This window comes from Castanea sativa, chromosome 4 (genome assembly GCF_040712315.1).
Source record: "Castanea sativa cultivar Marrone di Chiusa Pesio chromosome 4, ASM4071231v1".
Taxonomy (NCBI): Eukaryota; Viridiplantae; Streptophyta; class Magnoliopsida; order Fagales; family Fagaceae; genus Castanea; species Castanea sativa.
In genome coordinates this window covers 28,104,705-28,126,860 of record NC_134016.1, presented here as the reverse complement: position 1 = coordinate 28,126,860, position 22,156 = coordinate 28,104,705, and the positions used below count along the sequence as shown (strand labels likewise).

The window sequence follows — 22,156 nt, the reverse complement described above, 5'->3', positions numbered from 1 at the left end:
CTGTCAAAAGGTGGAAGACTAACGTTGCTTAAAAGCACTTTATCTAGTCTTCCCACTTATTATTTCTCTCTTTTTACCATCCCTACGCATGTGGCCAACAAAATTGAGAGGTTGCAAAGGGATTTCTTGTGGGGGGACTCCAAGCTACATTTGGTGGGATGGGATAAGGTGTGTGCACCTTTGAAAAATGGTGGGTTAGGGGTAAGGAAATTAACTACCTTTAATAAAGCTTTACTAGGGAAGTGGTTATGGAGGTTTGGGATTGAGGAGACAAGGCTTTGGAGAAGGGTCATAGCCCTCAAGTTTGGGGAAGATTGGGGGGGATGGAAGTCCAAGCTAGGTAGAGGGGCGCATGGGTGTGGCTTGTGGAGAAGTATCCGCATGGGATGGGAGGATTTTAGCAAGAATACTTACTTTGAGGTAGGGGTGGGGGATAGAGTGAAGCTTTGGTTTGACCATTGGTGTGGAGAGTCTCCTCTTCAGTTTTCTTTTCCGAGCGTGTATGGGATTGCATCCAATAAAGAGGCATCAATGGCCTCTTCTCTTGAACGGTTGGGGACTGAGGAGCGGAGAAGCTGGAATGTTCGTTTTATTCGGAGTCCTAATGATTGGGAGATGGGTGGAGTGGATGATTTTCTCCGAACATTGGGTTCTAATCTTCCTTCCACCGAAAATGTAGATCGTATGCGATGGAAGTTGACAAAGAACGGGGTCTTTGATATTCGTTCGTTTTACAATAAGTTGAGAAGCTCTGTGCCTATTATCTTCCCTTGGAAAGGGGTTTGGAAGGTTAAGGCCCCTCGGCGTGTTTCTTTCTTTGTGTGGACTGCTGTTTGGGATAGGATCCTTACATGGGATAATTTGAGGGGAAGAGGGTTGGATTTTGTCGATTGGTGTATCATGTGCCGCAGTAATGGGGAGACGGCAGATCATTTGTTATTACATTGTGGAAAGGCTTCTCGACTGTGGAGTTTGGTTTTTAGATCTTTTGGGTTTTCTTGGGTCTTGCCTAGATCGATTGCGGATACTCTATTCAGTTGGTGGAATTGGCCTGGAAAGCACTTGTCTAGCATTTGGAATTTAGCTCCTTTATGCTTGATGTGGTGTCTCTGGAGGGAACGCAATAGGAGGACGTTCGAGGACATGGAAAGCTCAGACGACCAGCTCTTGGCCTCTCTTAGTGGCACTCTGTTTGATTGGTCTAGGGCTTGGGGACTCACCTCTAGTGATTCTCTCCCTATGTTTCTTAGTTCTCTCCTGTGTACTTAGTTTATTTTCCTCTTTTATCTTTTTTCTCTTTCTCTTCCCTATGTACTTATCTCTCTGCCTTATGTCTTTTGCATAAGGTATTGTTCTTGAATGCATATATTTTTACCTATAAAAAAAAAAAAATAGAATAATATTATATTTTTATATGCTATATTTAATTCTTTATAACATAATAGGATAAAATTTAATAATCAAAGAGAACAAAAAAATAAAAACAACATTAATTTAAAAAAACAAAACTAAATCGCATTAACTCAAAATAGAGTTTTAAAGAATATAAAAAATTATCCACCTAAAGTAGAGATATAAGACAAATAAAAAAATCCACCAAAAAATTGAGAGAGAGAGAGAGAGAGAGAGAGAGAGAGAACATTTTCTTGTGAGGGAAAACTATGCATAAAATGGAAGAGATAGTGACAAATTTATAGTAAGAGGGTGTGAATAAGAAAAGATAAAAATAAAGGAATATGAAGGGAAAAATGAAGAATGATATTAATGTAGAGAGTAGTAGGGAGATAAAAAAACATAAGGGAGGGAAAAAAGTTGGATAAGTAGTGGGGAGATGAAAAGGTAAGAGAGAGAAAAAGGTTGGAGAAGTGTAAATATTAAAAAAAATTAATGTTAAAAACAATTATAAGAAAATTGGAAAAAAAAAATGACGTAGACACTGATGTGGCTCAATTGAAAGGTAGCAACAATAAATGCAACGCTTCAATTTATATATATATATATATATATAGTTTTTTAAAACCTTATTTTTCTCACTTTTTTCAAGGTACAATTGCTATAGCACACTTTTAGTAAAAAACTAGATAAACTATTTTCAAATCCTCTTTTTAATGCATGCCAAATGAACTCATGGATTCAAAACCACTAAAACTTTCATGAAATTTCACGCTTTAACAATACCATTCAAAACCACTTAAACTTTCATGAAATTTCACGCTTTAACAATACCAGGCTCTGCTACAAGAGAATCATTATTCACAATGTTATTAGGATGGCTTGAAAATGTCACACTAAATATGGATACGAGGAAAAACATGCAGGATAGAATTATTGTGAATGTCAAAGGCATGAATAGATTGAAATAAGGACAATGACATGTACTCGGCTGGGTATCATTCCTTGGTAGAGAATTTAGGTCCTTGGTAGAAAATTCAACATTAGCACAAAACAATTATTTACCTATAAAGTTGAAAAAATTAAACTACTATAGAAACAGACCTAGCCTTACTTTTTACCAACAACATCCAATTTTATTGGACCATTTCTCGATTTCTGCTTATCATTCTTGTGCAGGGTTCATGCTAATTTTCTTTTTATCGTTCCAATTTTATTGGATGACCCCGAAGGGATAATAGAATGGTAAAATCTAAAGTCTTAGAATCAAGCTTTCTACAATACTAGTAACTAAGTAGCACAAGATATAAGATAGCAACTGAGGTGGCCTTTACAATGTCATTTGTCAACAAAGTTTTTCGGCATAACCCTTTTATAGTTGAACATCTGGAGAAGTAAATTAGTAAGTTCACAAGTTGATTCAATTGACAAAGCTTACTAAGTACACTCTTTGACAAAGTTGGCAACAAATTTTGGTTGAAGATTTGATTTCAAAGGAGACAACAACAAAATTTCAGCAGGGGTTTGGGTTTGGGTTTGCCAGTCTGGGCCTTTGTCATGAGTCATGACCTACAGGAAATTCAAATTCTTTGAATCCCTCTAATTTTGTCGCCAACCAATAAATAAATAACCAAACGAAATGGTTTTTCTTGGGCTTAATTTGCCAAGTATGCAGGGAATCCTTTTGGATAATACTGCATTGCGGTCCTAATGTTAATTATACTTGCTAGCTTGGTCTTCACTACAGGGTAAGGTCTAAAAGTTGTATCTTTGTTATTCTACCATAATGTAGAAAGAACAAAAAAAATGTTTATTTTTTCATACCCCACATATTTGTTCTTGTTCTTGCAGTGAAGAACTTGATTACCTATGATAAGACTGTGTACACCACATCAAGTAAGAGCAGAAGGAAAATCCCTTTCAAGTGAGCCAAACATGATATAACTTCAAAACCTAAAGTTTGTGGTGTATGATAAAGATCTTACTTCTGTGGTAGGCCTTTGGTTAATAGGTGTTGTTTGTGTTGCAAGAATGGGGAGTCGGTTAACCACCTTCTCCTGCATTGTCCTGTTACCCACTCCCTATGGTCTTGGATGCTTCAGGCCTTTGGGATTCCTTGGGTTATGCCAGGATCGGTGGCGGATTTGATCTCTTGCTGGCATCAGTGGCATGGAAAGGATAAGTCGGATATATGGAACTTGATTCCAGGGTGCTTAATGTGGATTGTGCGGTTGGAGCGGAATCGCCGTTCCTTTGAAGACAAAGAGAAGACCTTGATTGAGCTAAATCTTTTATGCCAGCGTAGTCTATTAGAGTGGTCTCGGTGTTGGGAGTTTACTAATTGCTCTTCTCTCTCAGTGTTTATGTCCTCTCTTAGCTTTGTTCCCTAGTAGCTTTTCTCATTCTCTTATTGTTCATCATCATGAACTTCTTGTATGACTTATTTTCTTTCATTTATATAAGATTTCTGATTACTTATAAAAAAAAAAAGATAGTTCTAGTATGATTTGTCATGTCTGCTATTAATTTAAAGGCTTTGAAGCTTAATTTCTAAGGAATCAACTTCATACCATTATATGGACATCGGCAAACAAGCATTATTAACCAAACCCTAGAAACTCAGTTACCAAAAGAGCCCCTAACAACTTTTAAAATTGAAAAATACCAACAAGAATTACAAAGATTATAAAACGTGCATCTCAAAGCCAATAATCAGTTATCAAAAAAGAGGAAATAAAAGCACAAACATACAAACCCACACACCCGTAAACACAAAACCCACCACCTAGAAAATAAAACATACCTACCAAACCCACAGACCCAGAAAATAAAACAAACCCACACTCCTAGAAAATAAAACATACCCACCAAACAAAACATACCCACCAAACCAACACACCCAGATAATAAAACAAACCCACACTCCTAGAAAATAAAACATACCCACCAAACCAAAGACACAAAGCAATAAAATTTGGTGAAGAGAGGGAGAAAAACATTGTACCTGAATCGATGGGCTTCAATCTATGCCGTGCAAAATACTCCTTCGCTACACTGGTCAAATTGACTACCTATTCTTTTTCTAAAATTGGCGTGAACTCGAGAGCACCAAAATTTACAAAGCGAAGAGAGAGAGAGAGAGAGAGAGAGAGAGAGGTGCTAAGAAAAATAAATATTATTTTCATTTTTGAGCCTCTAGCGAGGAAGAGTGGGTAGCCAGTTCTGGCGAGGGCACAATACAACGTTAAAATTGTGGGAGAAAATACTGAGACTGATGTGAGAGTTTTTTTTTTTTTTTTTAGTCTTTAGTTATATACTAGCTGAAATATTAAAAGAAAAAATATAAAACTGATCATTTAATTTTTAACAATTTTTATTTTAGTCTTTTAATTTTCAATTTTGTCATTTCAGTTTTTAAACTTTCAATTTTTGTTAATCCAGAATTTCGTTAGAACTCAGGTTAAGGCTACTATTAAACTCACTTTACCCTTCTTTAAAAAAAAAAAAAAAAAATTTCGGAATTAAAAGAAAAAAAATCTGTAAAAAAAATAAAATAAATAACAACCAGAGACACATTGAAAACCCCCTTCCCTTGAGATCAAAACAAAGACACATTGAGACCCAAATCCCTAACATTGAGAGAGGAAGAATCAGTTTCAACAACCCTAGAAGTTTGTGTCAGATCCGGTTATTCTGTTCTTCAATTTATTTTTAATTTAAAAAAAAAAACAACCAGAGAGCTCTAACCAAGCTCGAATCTCTCTGTTATCTTTGTGAGACGAAAGCAGTTAATCTGAGGAAGAAGAAACCAAACGCAAAGAAGTGAAGATGAATATATTTAGATTATCTGGTGATATGACCCATTTGGTCAGCGTCCTTGTCTTGCTCCTCAAGATCCATACCATCAAATCTTGCGCTGGTACCACTATTTTTTTTAATCTATATTATACAATATCATCTATAAATTGTCTTTGTATTTTTGGATTGCTTGTCTCTTAGTTCTCATTTCTGGGTAATGTTGCAAATGTGTTTTTTGTGCTCTAATGTAATTGAACTTGCAGCACTAAGAGCTAAATTTTTGTTCAAATTTGACCCATTTTGGACTAGTCTCAATGTGTCTTTGTTTTGATTTCAGGGGAAGGGGCTTTTCAAAATAAAAAAGATTTCAGGGGAAGGGGAACGGCGTCGTTGTTCCCTTTAAAATGTTTTTTTTTTTTTTTACAGATTTTTTTTAATTCCGAAATTAAAAAAGAAGAAGAAGGGTAAAACATTGTCGTTTCTCAGTGAGTTTAACCGTAGCTTTAACTGAGTTCTAACGGAAGCCTAGAGTGACAAAAATTGAAATTTAGAGGACTAAAATGATAAAACTGAAAGTTAGAGGACTGAAATGAAAAAGTTGAAAGTTAGAGGGCCAGTTTTGCATTTTTGCCAATATAAAAATATCTACACTGATGCAATGCTCTAAGATGAGATTGGTTATTTGAAAAAAATTCAAATATGGTATATTTGTAAAGTAAGTAGTATGTAGAGGTATTTGGAATTTTTTTTTTTGGGTAGAAAGGAATGCATTAACAGAAACTAAAGAACAACAGCAGCAGAGGGCACAAGGCCCTCAAAAGAGACTCAGCAGAGTCTAAACTCAAATGCAAAGAAACATCTGATGAGGGCTCTAGAAAAACAACAAAATCTTAAGGAAGTAAAGCTCCCCTTCTAGCAAGAGCATCAATACATTTATTAGCTTCCCGGTAGCAATGTTGGATTTGGACCATTGGGATTTCCTTAAGGCCAACCTTACAATCACTAACTAAAGCATCAATACTATTCAAAAGTCCTTCATCATTCTTTAGAAGGTCCACCACCAGTTTTGCATGTAAGAGCATCCACATCAGTGGATGCAAAGTCTTGCAAAATACAAAAAACGCTTCATTTTACACATTTGGACAAAAAAAAAAACACTCACATCAGTGGGTGTAAAATTGTGCATAAATGCACAAGTACTACAGCAACCGTACACATATGCACGGTTACTGTAGCACTTGCATTTAATATTTTAGTAATTTTCTCTCTCTCCTTGTCTCTGGTTGCTCTCACTCTCACCTCACTCTCCCTTTTTCTCATTTGATCAAATCATCAGACCAGCAAATCATCACCATTATACCTCTCGTCGTTGCCACCGTCGCCGATCGCCACTGCCACTGATCTCTCACCAATCGCCTTGAAGCCTCTCCAATCGCCGATTGCCATGAAGCCTCTCCAAACGCCGATCGCCACAAATTTCTTATTGTTTGATTAGTGGGTTTCGAGGTTAGGTGGGCGATGAATTGGCTTTCCTTTGTTTCTCATTGTTTCTCGTTGTTTGATTAGTGGGTTTTCTGGTAAAGGGGTTAATCTGGCCGGATTGCATGGGTTTTCTAGTAGAGGGGTTGATCTGGCCGGATTGAATGGGTTGGCTTTCCTTGATGATGATGGTTGGGTGGGTGATGATGGTGGCTGGGTGTGGAGTGATCGTTGGTAGCGTTGGATCTATGAGAGAGAGGGGTAGTGAGTGAGAAAATAATAAAAAATTGTAAAAGAATGAATATTTTATTGAATATATGTGTAGAATAGATAGACTGATGTGGGTGTTTTGTAAAAATGAATGTGTAAAATAGAAAAAAGTAGTTTTTTGTGCAAAATAGATGGAAAGTCTGCATCCACTGATGTGGATGCCCCAACTCCACCACTATAGCCAGAAGTTTCAAGGAGATGCATAATCGAATCCCATCCCTTAACGCCCACAGCTCCACTAAAACACTAGTGGAGATTCCAACCGCTCTGGCATAGTCTTTAATCCACTCTCCTTTGTCATTCCGAATGAGGCCTCCCCCTCTAGACCTAGGTTTCCACGGGACGACCCATTAGAATTCAGCTTGCACCAATTAATAGGTAGTTTGATCCAATTGACTTGGATTGGTATTTGTATTGGCGCCTGCTTCCTATTATCAAAGGCGAATTCAGTAGCCTTCGTGAGAGTTTCCAACCTAAGACTTCTGTCCTGCCTTTTGTTTCAAAAGATGATACCATTCATGTGAAGCCACAAAGACCAGATTCCAAAGGAAAAAGTAATGTCCCAGCGAATATTCAAGTAAGAAGACTAATTATGACTACGGTAGTTCAATCTAAGCCAATCCATAAGAATTGTACCAAAGAATATAGAAGCTTGCATGAGTGGTGCCAAGGAATTCCAAAAGTTTTGGGCTACATGACAATCCCTGAGCAAATGAATGATAGTCTTGGGCTCACTATTGCAAATTTGACACACTGAAGGAATACCCATTCCCCTAGCTGCAAGCACAGAGCCAACATGTAGACCTTTATGATAGCATTGGCACAAGTAACATTTAATTTTTGGAATAGTTAAGGCCTTCCAGATCCATTCCTTATCAAAATTCTCATGGGAGGCAGCTTTTTCCTCCAAACCAGCTAGCCTATAGGCTTCCTTGAGGTCGAAAACCCCACTTGGAGGCGAGTACTAATAACCCGATTAGTGTTAGTTGCAGAAAAGGAAATAGGGGTGGCTTTAATTTCTAGCAGAAGTTGCTTGGGAATAGGGAAAGAAATTCTCTGCCAATTCCATCCAGAATAATTAACTACTTCATTTAAAAGGATACCACCTTCCCCACAATTTAGCGGCCCTGTTATCCAACTCCTTAGGGTGCCTTTATCCATCCAATTATCAAACCACAAGGATAATTCACTCTCTTTGCCTACTGTCCATTTTGTTCCCCTTCTAAAAACCGGCTCCCCTTTCGGAATACTAGCCTAGGGGGTTGAGCAGGTCTTGAATCTTGAGTTAGAGTTGATAGCTCTTCTAGGTGACCAGTATTTCTGAGTTAAAACTCTAGCCCAAAGAGAAGTCTGTTCAGTATGGAGGTGCCAATTTACTTTTGCTAATAAGACAGTATTTTTTGGCATTGCTGCCTGAATGCCTAATCCGCCTTCGCTCTTTGGCTTAATGACTTCTTCAAGCTAACCAAATGAATCTTTTTCCTATTCTCCCACGAGCCCCATAAAAAGTTTCGATTAAGCCTGTCCATACTGTCGAGAATCTTTGGGGGAGAGCCATTCATTGCATAACATAATTTGGGATAGTTGACGTAATAGATCAAGTGAGAACAATAAGCTCAGTAAAGGAAAGTAGATTTGCTTTCCAACTAGCCAGTTGGCTCTGCATCCTGTCAAGAATATACCTAAAGTCTTGCTTCATTTCTACATGTTTGATTGGAAAACCCAAGTATTTCCCAAAGGAAGGGGTTGACCAAAATCCTAAAGTGTCACAATATTCAGCCTTGGCTTCTACTATCACATTCGGAGAAAAGAAGACTCTCGACTTATCATAACTTACCTTTTGCCCTGAGAGACTATAGAAGGAGTCAAGAACATCTCTGATAGCCAAATGGTTTTTCTTGTTCGCCTTCTCAAAGAGCAAAAGATAACTGAAGAAGAAAAGGTGGGATATAGCTAGACCACCTCGCGACGCCTTGACTAGGTTCTAGAGCTTCGACTTACACTTTTCAGCAATAAAAGCAACCAAAACCTCCATGCATAAGATAAAAAGACAGGGGGAAAGATGAGCCCCTTGTTTGATACCTCTAGAAGGAAGGAAAGATTCTAAGGTTCCTCCATTGAAGAGAATGGAAACCGAAGAAGATGATACACAGCTCATGATAAGAGAGATTAATTGGGTTAGGAACTTGAACAGAGTAAGGGTGTCTCTAATAAAGCTCCATTCTAGCCTGTCATATGCTTTCTCCAAATCTATCTTAATAGCCATAAATCCACTTCTTCCCTTTTTTTTGGACATCAAATGGAAGATTTCCTGCACAATGATTGCATTATCGATGCCTTTTCAGCCAGGGACAAACACCGTTTGAAGCGAGGAGACCAGTTTTGCCAACAACGGCCTTATTCTAGCCACTATAATCTTAGACACAACACTGTGTAACACAAGTCAATAGGACGACGATAGTTTTGAAGGACTCCGAGCTTTTACATTTGGGTACGAGGGTGATAAGGGTTTGATTCAAATATTTAGGCATCTTACAAGATGAGAATATTTGCTTCACTTCTTCTCTCACTAAATCATCAACCAAGAGCCAAAAGCCCTGAAAGAATCCTGCATGAAGCCCGTCTGGTCCTGGAGCCTTGAATGCCTTAAGCAACCACAACCTAGCGGCTATCTCTCCATCAGTCACTGGGTTAGCCAGTTTGGTAGCATGTTCTCCTTTGAAACAAGTATGCCAGCAAGGCAGACTCCAATAGGCATGGATATAATAGCTATGACTGGAGGAGAATAACTCAGCATACCCATTTCTAATGAAATCTACTATCTCCCTTTCTCCTTGGATCTAGTTACCAACACGATCTTTCATGCACAAAATTCAGTTCCTTCTTCTTCAAACCGGAGCCGACATATGGAAAAAGGTTTTATTCTTATCACCCTCCACCAGCTAGTTGATACGGGATTTCATAGCCCAAAACTCCTCTTTAAGTTTGGAGACCTTAGAGAATTCGGCTCTCAATTCTTTTTCTAGTTCCATAAGGAAATTATTAGGATTTGTGGATAAAGCCACTTGAATGCCCCTGAGCCTAGCAAGAACTCTCTTCTTGCGATGGAAAAAATTCCCAAAGACATTCTTATTCTAACTTTTGGCCTTCTCTATAAACTTTGGGATTGCCTACAACAATGTTGTTGGCCTGGACCAGGCCTTACTAAACACGGTTGGAAAGGAGGGGCGGGATAGTCACATAGGCTGAAACCTAAAAGGGCGTGAAAGCCTAATGCCATTATTGCTTTCCAAACGCAAAAGGATTGGGCAGTAACCTGAGTGAGCCCTTTCAAGGTGTCTGACATTTGCCTCAGGATACATACTGTTCCACTTTGCATTGACACTTACCCTATCGATCTTTTATTGAATAAGGTTTGTTAGAGGCCTGTGGTTGGACTAGGTAAACCGGGCTCCAGAGAAGCCAATATCAATCATTCTACAGGAATCCAAGCACTCATGGAAATGAAGTGCTCTGCTGATATTCATTGTTCTTCCCTCGAATTTGTCTTCCCCCATTAAAACCTCATTGAAATCACCCACAATCACTCAGGGCAGAAAGTGGAGATCGGATGCAGCAGTTAGATTTTCCCAATGGAGACGCCTCTCAGCGAACCTTGGACTTGCATACACCGTAGATAACAACCAAGAATTACCGTGGTGCCCTGAAGTTACAACTCCATGAATTTCTTGTTCTGTTGAGGCAAGTTCTACAACTTCCAATTGGGATGAATCTCACAACAACCAAAAACCGCCAGTCAACCGAATGGTGTTTGCAAAAATAGCCCCATCAAAAGGCAACGTGTTTGCAATAGCTCTTGCTCTTTCACCTGAGACTTTAGTTTCAGTTACAATCATAATAGCAAGGGAATGTGTATGAACTAAAATAGCGCTATACTTATTAGTGTGTATATGTGTGTGTGTGTATATATATATATATAACTTAAGCCTTTGACTCGTTATTGACCTCTCCAGAGTTTGGCATATCATTGCCATTTTTTTATAATAAAATTATTTTTTTTAAAACAAAATTATTTAACTTTTTTTAATTAACAATATCAACTTCAACCCGAGGAGGACTAATCTTTGACATTAACTGCCAAAGTCCAAACTTAACAAGGAGTGAAACTTTATCTCTCTAACAAATCCAACTTAAACTCAAATTCAAACGTTGATAATTTATCTTTAATTTTGTGAGGTTAATCATGAACACTATAAAAGCAGTGCAAACCCCTATATATATATATTTAAAAAAAAAAATCGAGTAGAGGTATAAGCCCTCTACTTTGTTAAAAAAAAATTATTTTATGATTTTTCATGCATTTTTAAATAGTGATTTTCGTACATGAACCACCAAACCCTACACTTATGATTGTATATGATTTTTTTCATCCTTTAAAGTTTAGACCCGTTAAAATTTAAAACTTATTGCTTTATGGGTTTGTATACTTTTTTCTTTTTCTTATATTTCTCTTTTGAATAGTCATATATTATTTGAATTGTTTCAGTAACTTATTCTGTAATTATATAATTTTTTTGGCATTTTGGAAGTTTTAACATTTGAATTTGTGTTAGTTTTTGCAATATTTGAACATGTTTAATTAGTAGATTTCAATGACTATACCATGTATTATTCTTTTGAATGTAATCAGTTATTCTTTTATATTTCTTTATTGTGTAATCATATACATTTTGTTTTGTTTCAAAAATTTATAGGAAGTAAATATTATGATTCTTTAATTTTTTTGGCCTTTCAAAAATTTTAACATTTGAATTATTATTTTGATAATAACACATTTTTTTCTTATATTTTTCTGTTCTGTAGTCATATATATATATATATATATATTATCTATAATTTTTAAGCTTTGATTTTTTTTTATTCCTTTCAATAGTTATAGTCATGGATTATTCTTTTGAATGTAACTCATATTTTTCTATTATTTAGTCATATATATTTTTTTGTTTCAATAATTTCTTAGTAGTGAATTATCCGATTCTTTAATATTTCAGAAGTTTTAACATATTTTTTGTAAGCCATTGCACGTTCAAACAATAATTTCTTCATCAAATTGTAACACAAATTGAAGTCGTACAAGAGCAAATAATGTAATAGTGTAGTTTCTTAATTAATTTAAAATTTTATAAAATTATATTAGTTTTCCTCACAAATAGGTTCCCGTGCACAACACGGATTAACGACTACTATTTACTATTTAGGAACCAACTCTTGCTTCTTTTGTCCCCTCTGACATAGAAGGAAAAACAAAAAACAAAGGTAGTCTCCAATTAGAAGAAAACTTCCATGACAACCGGGGAAAAAAAAGGCTTCTCTGATTGACATTATTCATAAAAGAAAATGCTGCCTTGAACCTAAACTTCTGTTTAATTTATTTTGCCCAAGTTTTTAGCTTTACACTATTCACATAATCACAACAGATATTTAGCAACAAAAGGAATCATGGCACTTAGAGCGTTTATAGTCCCCCCTTTTTGCACCTTATTTCAATATGGCCCTATATTTATAAAAAAAAATAATTATTTAGAAAAAGAGGAACTGCCTAATGTTATAGTACTAACTACTAAGCATTCCTTATATTTTTTTCTCCATTTTTTTATAAGTAGTTGAAATAGTATAGTAGGACTCATGAATAATACTAAAAAGTGCAATGAAACTAATGAATAGTAGCAAAAATAAGTTGAATAGTAAAAAAAGCTAAATTTTTAAGCTAATGCTAAACGCACACTAAATCTAAATTTTATAAACTTTGAATTGTATATAGAAAAAGAAATGTTGAATTCTACATATTTTTTATAAGCAATAAAGGTTGTGAGATGTGTGTATAATTTGAAGGTATATTGTTATACTCTTAAAATTTTTAGATTGATTAACTCAGCAAAAAAAAAAAAATTTAGATTGATTTATTTTAATGAATCAAATTAGATGTCTGAAATTTATGTATCTAAATCAATCTCTTGTTTTGATTTTTATTAATTAAGAAATGATAATTTTTGTTTCTTTATTTTAATGCAATGAAATATATATACTTAAAGTTGACTGAAACTATGGAGGGTGATAAGGATATGAAATATATATTTATAGTTTACATTTACATTTACATTAAATTTTGTATCTCAATTATAGTCTCTTACAAATATTTCTTTATATAGTTAGTAATATCGATTAATAGTTTTTTGATTTTTTTTTTAATATTGTCTTTTTCTCTGGACTGAATCTAGGTTACCTCACTATATGTATATACTATATACAAGACAGGAAGAAGCATACATTTATAGGCACACACGATGAGAGATGTACAAAAGACAGAAGTGCTGCACAAATAATATGAACGGCCTAGACCCTTGGGCGTTCAATTAATAATTAAACTAATTAATATTCTAACAATGAAAATTTTATTAATTATTTGGAGGACTGTATTAAGCGCCAAGTGGAGATGGACAAAAGCTTGGCAGGTAAGCTGCGAATGTCATCATTTATTGGAATAATATTGAGTTGAGCTGAACTAGGCTACTAGCTAATAATTAATCTTCTTGTTTTATGTTTTTGTTCTTTACTTCTTTTTAACAAGGTACATTTTTCTTTTAACAGGAAAATTTTCATTTAATCAGAAAAGAAAATGCATGCTATTTTCTATTGGGCTTATGGATCACTAACATACTTGCATTAAGAAAATGTAGCATTCTTTTGAATATCATATTTACTTTAAAAAAAATTAAAATCATGTCCCAGATACATCAAATGCTTCTTCTACAATTTTATACAAGAGAAGTAGGTTTTGAATCAATGACATATGACTGTTTGCTAGAATAACCAAAAGGAGAATGAAAAATAAATAAGGGAATAACGAAAGGTAGGTAGGAAGGTCCCCCTCTTTCTGGGGTGGCTTCTCAAAAAAAAAAGGTAGGTAGGAAGGCTTGGTCTCCTACATAATACAATATATACCTACTGATGCAAAAGCTCAAGGGCTTTTAACAAAGTGGGCCTAAATCTATTCACATCTAGCTTTACATTTTGTTTGTCCATGTACACTGACTTAAATGCTATCCATCCTTGTTTCTGGATTGAATAAGGGTCCTTAAAAACCACATGGTCAGGAGGGTATTGTTGTACCAGAGTGCTCTCTCCTGTGCTTATCTTGTATTCCAAGTACTTTACATTCATATCCTTTGTGGGCTCTCCAAAGTCAGTTCTTGCTATCCATTCAAAGCCCCCAAAGGGAACAACTTGGATTAATATTGCATTCTTGGGAAGGAAAACAACGTTGGTCAAACCAGCTCCATGAACCCCCATTAACACATCACAAGAATTCACAAGTTCAGCAAATTTTGAAACGTTCATAGTAGGCTCTGCAACAGTTACCTTGTAACCCAATCTACTTGCCATTTTAGTTATTTCCCCTATGTTTGTAAAAGACCGCGTTCTCTTTCTTGAAATGATCAGAAGCTGTGGCTTTTTACGTCGACCATCTCTGAGTTTGATTGCATTGGCTTTCTTTAGAGAATAGCAACTTCTTAAGAACTCTCTGAAGTCACTCATAGAGTATGAGTATTTTGAAGGATCAATACTCAGCTCTCTGACATCTCGCTTTAGACCAACAACCACACTTGGGAAGCAATGGACCTCTTCTTCTCTGTCAATGTCTATCAACTCATATCTGGACAAGTTCTTTAGGATTGCTTTGAACTTTGCAATCCACCATGGTCGTTTGTCTGTAATGAGAAATTGTACTTCTCCATTATATTGTCGAGAAGTTAAATATAACGGAATAACCACGTCCGAAAAATCGTGGAAATGATTTCCTGTATATCCCCCTTGAGAAAAAAGGATGGCTGGAACACTGTGATTTTTGTTGCATGGAGGGATTTCATCGCGACCAGATAATTTTACTGACCATTCCTTTATTTGACTCATTGCTGCTCGGTCACCTTTTCTAGCATAAGGTCTTATACTCCATGAGTTATTTTTCCCTGCCAAGATGCTCATTTCAGATGAAACAAGGAAAACTGATGAAGAATTCCCTTGAATCCTAACATCCCCGTTGATATTGCAAATATCACCTCTTCGTTCGGTAACATCGCACAAAGGTTCCATTTTCTTTATGACGGGCTCCGTTTTGTTTGTCACAGGCTCCATCTTGTCTGTCACGATTTTGGCAGCTGAAAAATTGACATGTCAGAATAACGAGTAAATGGTTAAATTCATTATTTCTATCCATTTAAGCTTTCGAGAAAATTGAGCTAGAATATTGCGATTAAATAATTAAATTTACTATTTTTTTTTGATAACTCAAGCTTTTGCTTATCAAGATTGATCAAAGCTAACCTTTAACTGTTTGCTTAGAGCTGCTTGTATTTGTTTCAGATAAGTGAGTCAGTGGCGCCAACGGTGTCGAGTAGCTGCCGCTTGTATCTCTGACCATCAGCATTTTGAAACCAGCAGCCATAGACTGCTTCAAGTTCACTGTAAAGCAATACCAGATAAGAGAAAGAGACATAATATATAAAATATTGACTCCTCAAAACACAGCACTAATATAGCATGAAAGCTAAATTTAATACGTAACTTGACATAGATTTAAAATCTTCAAAATAATTTTATGTTGTGAAAATTAGATTGTTTAACGTAAGAATAAAGGACATACAAGCTGGTAGAGGACCCAAATAAGGCTTAAACACAGTGCAAAAGCTCAATGCAATAAGCAAGCAACCAAAAAATGCTCCATATCCCAATTTTTTCTTCTCATGCTTACTAAAGCTTCTAGCAAGTAGATCATCGTACATCATTTTGGTCTAAGCACAACACACGCTTGGTCTGAATCTAAAAGCCCATTCTACAAGTGAAGGCTTTATCTTTGAAGTAAATGAGCATCTAAAGAATCAGGCTGTATCCTTTTAAAAACTCTAAGTGAACCAACAAAGAAAGTTCAAGTGGACGGCAGAGAAAGATTTGAATTCCATTTTGGTTGACAATTGGAGTGGAGGTTGAGAAGCATTAATATTTTCTATGAATTGTTGCCGGCCCCCACGAAGTTGGTAGCTCTTGTCTTGGAAAATTTAAAAAAAAAGCACCAAATAAAATCGGACGAAAGCGACTGCGGTTGACTGTTGAAACAAACACCTCTAAATCTCATGATTGATTTGGTGATGTTTCGTGCATGATGAGAGTGAACAGAAGCTTTGGATTCCAGCTCGAAAGGTATGCACCAACTAAACTTAGAAGAATATGGATATCATAGTTACTAATTGTAATAAAGATACAGTGGGTTACAATTTTAAGTTTAACTGGTAAAATTTTTTATTATTAAATAAGAGATGTGAGAATCTATGTTAAAACTTTATCATATTTATTGAAAAAGAATGGTAACAATGATGCATATAATTATAATGTCTCAATTTACAAAAAGGAACAATGCCCATTAGCACCTTATCAATCCACCGTTATTTATCATGCATAGTTGCCAACTATTAGTTACTAGTAATTAGCATGTAATAGTTGGTAACTTCAATAAATGTTTGACATAAATGGGTATTGTCAGGGGAAAGGATATCCTTCCATTGAACCCTCTAATTCCTTTATATTTTTAGTTGAATATGTGACATGTGATATCTATTTGATTTTTAATTAAGATGTGTTTTACATCTAAATAAAAATTGGAAGATTTAATGAGAGATGATCTTATCCTGATTAATAAAATGAAATTTAGCTAAAAAATTTGAACATTGTTCTTGTAAAATTACAAGCCAAGTAATTACATTTAACAAGGTCATCTCAGCTTTCCTTATGAGTGTTCGAAGGAACTAAACTGAGGATCAAAATTAGAGCAAGCACACAACATGTTTAGCAATGTGCCAATATTTTACTGGTTAAAGAGTTTAGCCACGTTTGGAGGCACTTCAAATATTGCTGCATATATTGTGTCGGTCGGAAACTGGGTCTAAATATGCCGAAGTTGTAATTGTGAAAAACGTTGAGGCTTCCAAACAAGTTGTATGGTAGAGTAGAGAAGGACATTCTAACAATCTTTTGTCTCTGTGTTGGTGGGATGCATGATAATGCAGGATTTTTTATATATGTTCTCTTCTCAAGGAAGACGTGTGCGCCATCAAATAATAAATAATACTTTATTTTAAGTGTTGAAAAGTGAGAGTTGTTAATGGATAATTGTCACGCCAATTATATATATATAAACCTCACCATCTCCCTAATTCCTTATACGAGACATCAAACATATAGCTTATAATTCTTTCATATATATATATATATATATATATATATTGGATTCTAGAACATATATTCTTTTACACTCACCGGAGTCCATTATTTCATACACATATATACAATTGACGTATGAATATTCATATTTTAACACATTAAAGTAGATATTAGAAAAGAAAAGTGAAAAAGTGAAATTTTTTTGATAGAGTTTCAATCTAATTATGACATCAATTTCCGATGATTGTGTTTATTATCGTCTGATTAAGATATCAATTAATTTTTGGTATAGACGAAAATTGAAAGAGTGAAATTGAAAGGCTTGGGATGTTTTTATAATTTATGGAAAAGTTCATTTAAAACTTCCTTGTATGCATATTTTTATAATTTATGGAAAAGTTCAATCACCTAACCAAAAATATATTGACTTTATTATGTGAAGCTCATAGACTCTGAAGGGATGTATCTCTATAACAGGCAAAGCTTGGGTCCATGGCAATGTGCACTTGACCCGAAGGCTTTTCCCGAATAACACGCTAAGTCAATGTTAGGTAGCAGATGCAGAAATAAAGGACAATTAGGGTGATCATTAACCCATTTCCTTCAAGTTTACCTAAACTCCCATGTAGCACATGCACAGCCGTGATGATTTACTTCTCTTGAAGCTCCTGTTCCACCGAAAAGAGAAAAAATATAATTTTAAATTGATTTTCTTTTATTTATTTATTTATTTTATATTGTTAATCTCATATTAAGATTCTCAAGAGTCAAAGAGTTTTTAGGTAACTCCTTGATAGAGTTATTAAAATTATATTCATTCATTTGAAATGATTGGATTAATTTTAAACACATCATCAATATTTTTAAAAAAGTTTGACTATTTTATATATATATATATATATATATATATATATATATATATATATATGAAAAAGACCATCATAGTTTGGTATCTATATAAAATTATTAAAATCCCAAATCTTCATATCAATTCCTTTTTTTTTTTTTTTAGAAGGATCTTGAAACCAAATTGGTCTAGAAAAAATCACTCAAATTGTCGGTAGCAATTTTTATTAAATTTTGAGGAATGCACATTCACAATATAAAATTTTGAGGAATGCACATTCACAATATTTTCACAACAACTCATATGTGGAAAATTTTTATTGGTCCTAATTTGAATCCACGACTTAAATCACTTTTTTGTCCACTCATTACGACCAATAATAATCTACTACTTAAAATTTGTTGTGAAAATATTATAGACATAATATTTCTCTTAAATTTTAATTATTTAAAATAAAAATAAAAACACAAAAAGATTTTTATCTAGCAAAATTTTTATAAGTAAATAAGGTCATACAATAAAATATAAAAAGGTTAATTGTTGGATTAAATAGAATGATATGTAACATTATATACTTTACTTAATCAAGATTGATTTAAAACCAAATGGATTGAAATAAAACTACTCAATTTTGCATGTGGCCTTCTATTTCCTAACATTTTCATTTTTTTTCTATTACAAAACATAAACACCAATTAACAATTATAATTCTATTATCATTTTGATGATGCATAAAAATCGTCAGTGAGTTGTTGGCTTCAAATTGCGGTAATGGACACTTGCAAAGCAAGAATACAAGGATCAAACAGAAGGCACCAGTGTGGTATCGGCCAAAGACCCTTCGAAGATCAAGTTAGTGAATGAAAAACCTCTAAGAACTTTATAGTGAAAGTGTACAGGGATTTTCTGTCTACCTGAGAAAGGAGGAGGTTTGATGCTTATATAATGGTGAGTAGCGAGTTAAGATCCCTTAAGAGCGGAGATCTTTCCTTGTAGGGAAGATCTAGTATTAGGGTATCCGATATTTTAGGGTGTCTTTTCATATGAGAGAGATATGGGTATGTAGTAGGGTTTTTGTGCGTGATACGCAAGATGTTTCCATATACAAGCATTCGTGAGGATTAAGCAAGGTCGTGTAGGACCGTCGGCTTTCTTCTCCGTCGTTCTACAGTTATCCATTGCTCCAGGGTCTCTCGTCAGTTTGTGGAGGTGACGCGCTCGTTGGTTTCTATGGGTGAATAATCGTTTGAAGGGTTCGTTAGTTTTTATGGAGCTGACGAACTTATGGGTGTCATTAGCTTCCACAAACATTTGTTTATAAGCTTTAATTTCTTTACCAAAAATACCCATATCAACGGCCCTGTACTCAATGGTTTTGTCGGCTGTAGCTGACAGGCCTTTGAGTAATAAGGGTATTTATGGTCATTAATTGAATGTTTCATTGAAGAATGTGCCATTAAATGGCATAGGTAGCCCTTGGTTTAAATGCTAGGTGACACGTGGCACTTGTTGGTTGGCCTCGTTTCTAATCAGAAGCATCGCTTCGTATGCCGCGCCTTTTCGCTCTATAAATAATTCTTCCTCCTCTAGTTATTTTCTTTGTTTTGTTTTGTGTTTCTTGAGAGCTTTGAGATTAGAGCTGTTGTGTTGCACTGTCGTTTACAAGCAGCTCGTTGTTTGTGTCACTCTGTCATCTTCGAGGAATCCGTTGGTTTGAGTTGCTGTCCACTCTTCTCGTAAGTTTCTTTCCTTTATCTTGTCTTCTTTTTTATTTATTTTCCTAGTTGGAAGTCATTTGTTTAGAGACCTGTTGAATAAGTTCTTAGAATACCTTCGTCGCTTGTAAGTGAATAGATGTCAGGTGATAGAGAAGTGATGATTGAACAATTGTCATCAGTCCATGAGGATGCAGGCTATGATGAGGTCTATCCGTCGGGGCATGAGCTTGTAGAGGATCTAACATGGTCCCCAGAAAGGGAAGCATCTGCTCACTCCCTTACCAAGGAGGAAAAGGAGTGTGAAGATGATGAGGAAGAAAGGGAAGAAGAGGGTGACAAGGCGGAGGAGGAGGAAGATGACAAGGAAGAAGTTGATGAGGAGGGAGGTGATGAGAGGGAAGGTGACGATGAAGAAGTTGATGAGGAAGGTCGAGCTGAAGGTGATGCAGTAGTAGGCCGGGTATATGGTAGTGCCCATAGGCCCTTCATCCTTCCTTTGATATGGATGGTGAATGATTTCTACCTGACCATGTCTAAGAAGGTCTTTAACACCCTTCGTGACCATTACCAAATTCCCGAGAACATTCCCCTTCGTCTGCCAAGGAAGTTTGAGAGGTGTTACTCGAGAAGGACAGCAGATGTTGGCATTTATGATGCCATGTTCATTGTGGGGCTGAGGTTGTCGCTGATGGATTTGCACTGTTAGCTAACTTGCCCCTAACGCATGGAGGATATTTATTGGTGCCGAGGTGATATGGGTCAACTAAGTGGTGGTAACCGTTGCCTCACCCTTGACGAGTTCTTCTATTGCTACAAGCCTTAGCATATTTCTTTGTCGAAGTGCATCGACCACTTTCTAGCAAGGAAGACGTCACTTAGGTTGGTGTTAGATATGCCTGACTCTAATATGGAAGAATAGATACTTCTTTGTTTAAGGGACAGATTGGGTATGTAGACCTGAGGAGTGGGATAGTATGCCCGATGGTTTTGACAATACCTAGGGCATTGTAAGGGAGTTAGGTGTGTCATCAGTGTTCATTTTACATTGCCTGTCGATTTGAGTTACACATCTAACGTGTTTCTTTTTTATCTTCAGCTCAAATCTGTCCACAGATTAACGACGAACAGGAGAGCTTCCTTAGACGAGTTTGGGCAATCCCCTTTGAATAGAGGAAGTGGAAGGATTTGGTCAACCTTGACACTCTCCACGCATTCCATGGTGGTTCCAAAACCGATGCCCATAGCCCAACGGTTGCATGCCTTTTCTTGTCATTGTAAGTTTTTTGTGTTAATATGTTCCTTTTAGTCCGCCTGTCTCTTTTCTAACTCTCTCCATCATCTTCTTCCAAAAATGGACGCAGGCAGGCAGAGGGCGATGGTTAGGAAGTTTGCTACTGCATGCAAGCAGCAAGAGGAGGCATTAGCGTTGGCCCCTAAGATGGCCTCTAAAGTTGCTCTAAAAAGAAAGAGCAACGTTAAGGACGACCGTCTGTCCAAGAAGATGACGGGCCCATCTGTTGGGGATTAACAACAAAAATCCCTTACGCACCCTCGTCATGGGGCTGGTAAGGGTTTGATGATGGACAAAGGCCTCGTAGCCCCTGGCCCCGTCCAAAGGCTTGTCACCCATAAGGACTATGCCGTCGAGATGGTCAATTTGATCATCAAGGAGATAGATTTGGACGCATGTGGTGAGCTCATCTCAGAGGATCTAGGGGCTTCCGGTCTTTACGATCTATCGAGGGTATGTCTTTATCAACTTTTAGTGTTCCTTGTTTTCTGTCTTCATCCTAACCGTCACCTTTTTCTTTTATTCAGGTGATGGTGCAGATGAGGGCCTTTCAGGATAGGTGCATGGCCAACGAGGGGGTGATTTGTTGGTTTTGGAAGCGTAAAAAAATAGAGAACAAGGAGAGAGACCAGTACAAGGAGGCCGTCTATACTCTCAACACGGAGCTGATAGCCAAGCTTGCCCTGCTTAAGGAGGAGACTTGTCGTCGTGAGGAGGTAGAGAAAACGAACACCAACCTGATGACGGAGTTGGCTGCCTTTTGCAAGCAAATGGACAAGGCCAAAGCTGACACTGTGGCGGCATTCCGGATCTCGTAGCCTTTCTTTGACGAGTGCGGTGTCTTTTATGGCAATAGGTTTGACGACTGCTTGAAATAGGTTGCAGTCGTCTACTCGGATTTGGACTTGTCTTAGGTTGCCATAAGTGATATAGTCCCGTCGACACCTGGGGGTATCGATGCCATCAGCGATGAGACCGATGACTCCGCCCATACTATTGTGGAGGAGATGAGGACCCTAATGCTGAGGTTGTCGTCCAGCCTACTCCTGAAGCCCTAGCGGCTCCCGTGATCCCGTCTACTACTAATAG

At 36.4% G+C, this 22,156-nt stretch overlaps 1 protein-coding gene and 1 non-coding gene across 2 annotated transcripts; both read right to left on the bottom strand.

The window, feature by feature from the left end:
- Window positions 1–2,525: 2,525 nt before the first annotated feature.
- On the bottom strand, window positions 2,526–2,629 carry LOC142633180 (U6 spliceosomal RNA). The gene has a single exon (XR_012843823.1). It is a non-coding gene; the product is annotated as a U6 spliceosomal RNA (small nuclear RNA).
- An 11,052-nt stretch (window positions 2,630–13,681) lies between these two features.
- Window positions 13,682–15,922, bottom strand: LOC142632035 (beta-1,2-xylosyltransferase XYXT1-like). Its single transcript, XM_075806459.1, has 3 exons — window positions 15,641–15,922; window positions 15,322–15,459; window positions 13,682–15,155 (listed from the first exon to the last, which is right to left on the bottom strand). The coding sequence occupies exons 1-3, from the start codon at window positions 15,780–15,782 to the stop codon at window positions 13,942–13,944; spliced, it is 1,494 nt and encodes a 497-aa protein (XP_075662574.1). The 5' UTR covers window positions 15,783–15,922; the 3' UTR covers window positions 13,682–13,941.
- Between the last annotated feature and the right edge of the window lie 6,234 nt (window positions 15,923–22,156).

Excerpts from the sequence above, each read along its gene's own strand:
- LOC142632035 (XM_075806459.1), bottom strand. The coding sequence starts at position 15,782 with ATGATGTACGATGATCTACTTGCTAGAAGCTTTAGTAAGCATGAGAAG. Across the intron at positions 15,460-15,640 it reads TTTGGGTCCTCTACCAGCTT|TGAACTTGAAGCAGTCTATG; the intron begins GTATGTCCTTTA and ends ATTGCTTTACAG. Across the intron at positions 15,156-15,321 it reads CTCTAAGCAAACAGTTAAAG|CTGCCAAAATCGTGACAGAC; the intron begins GTTAGCTTTGAT and ends TCAATTTTTCAG.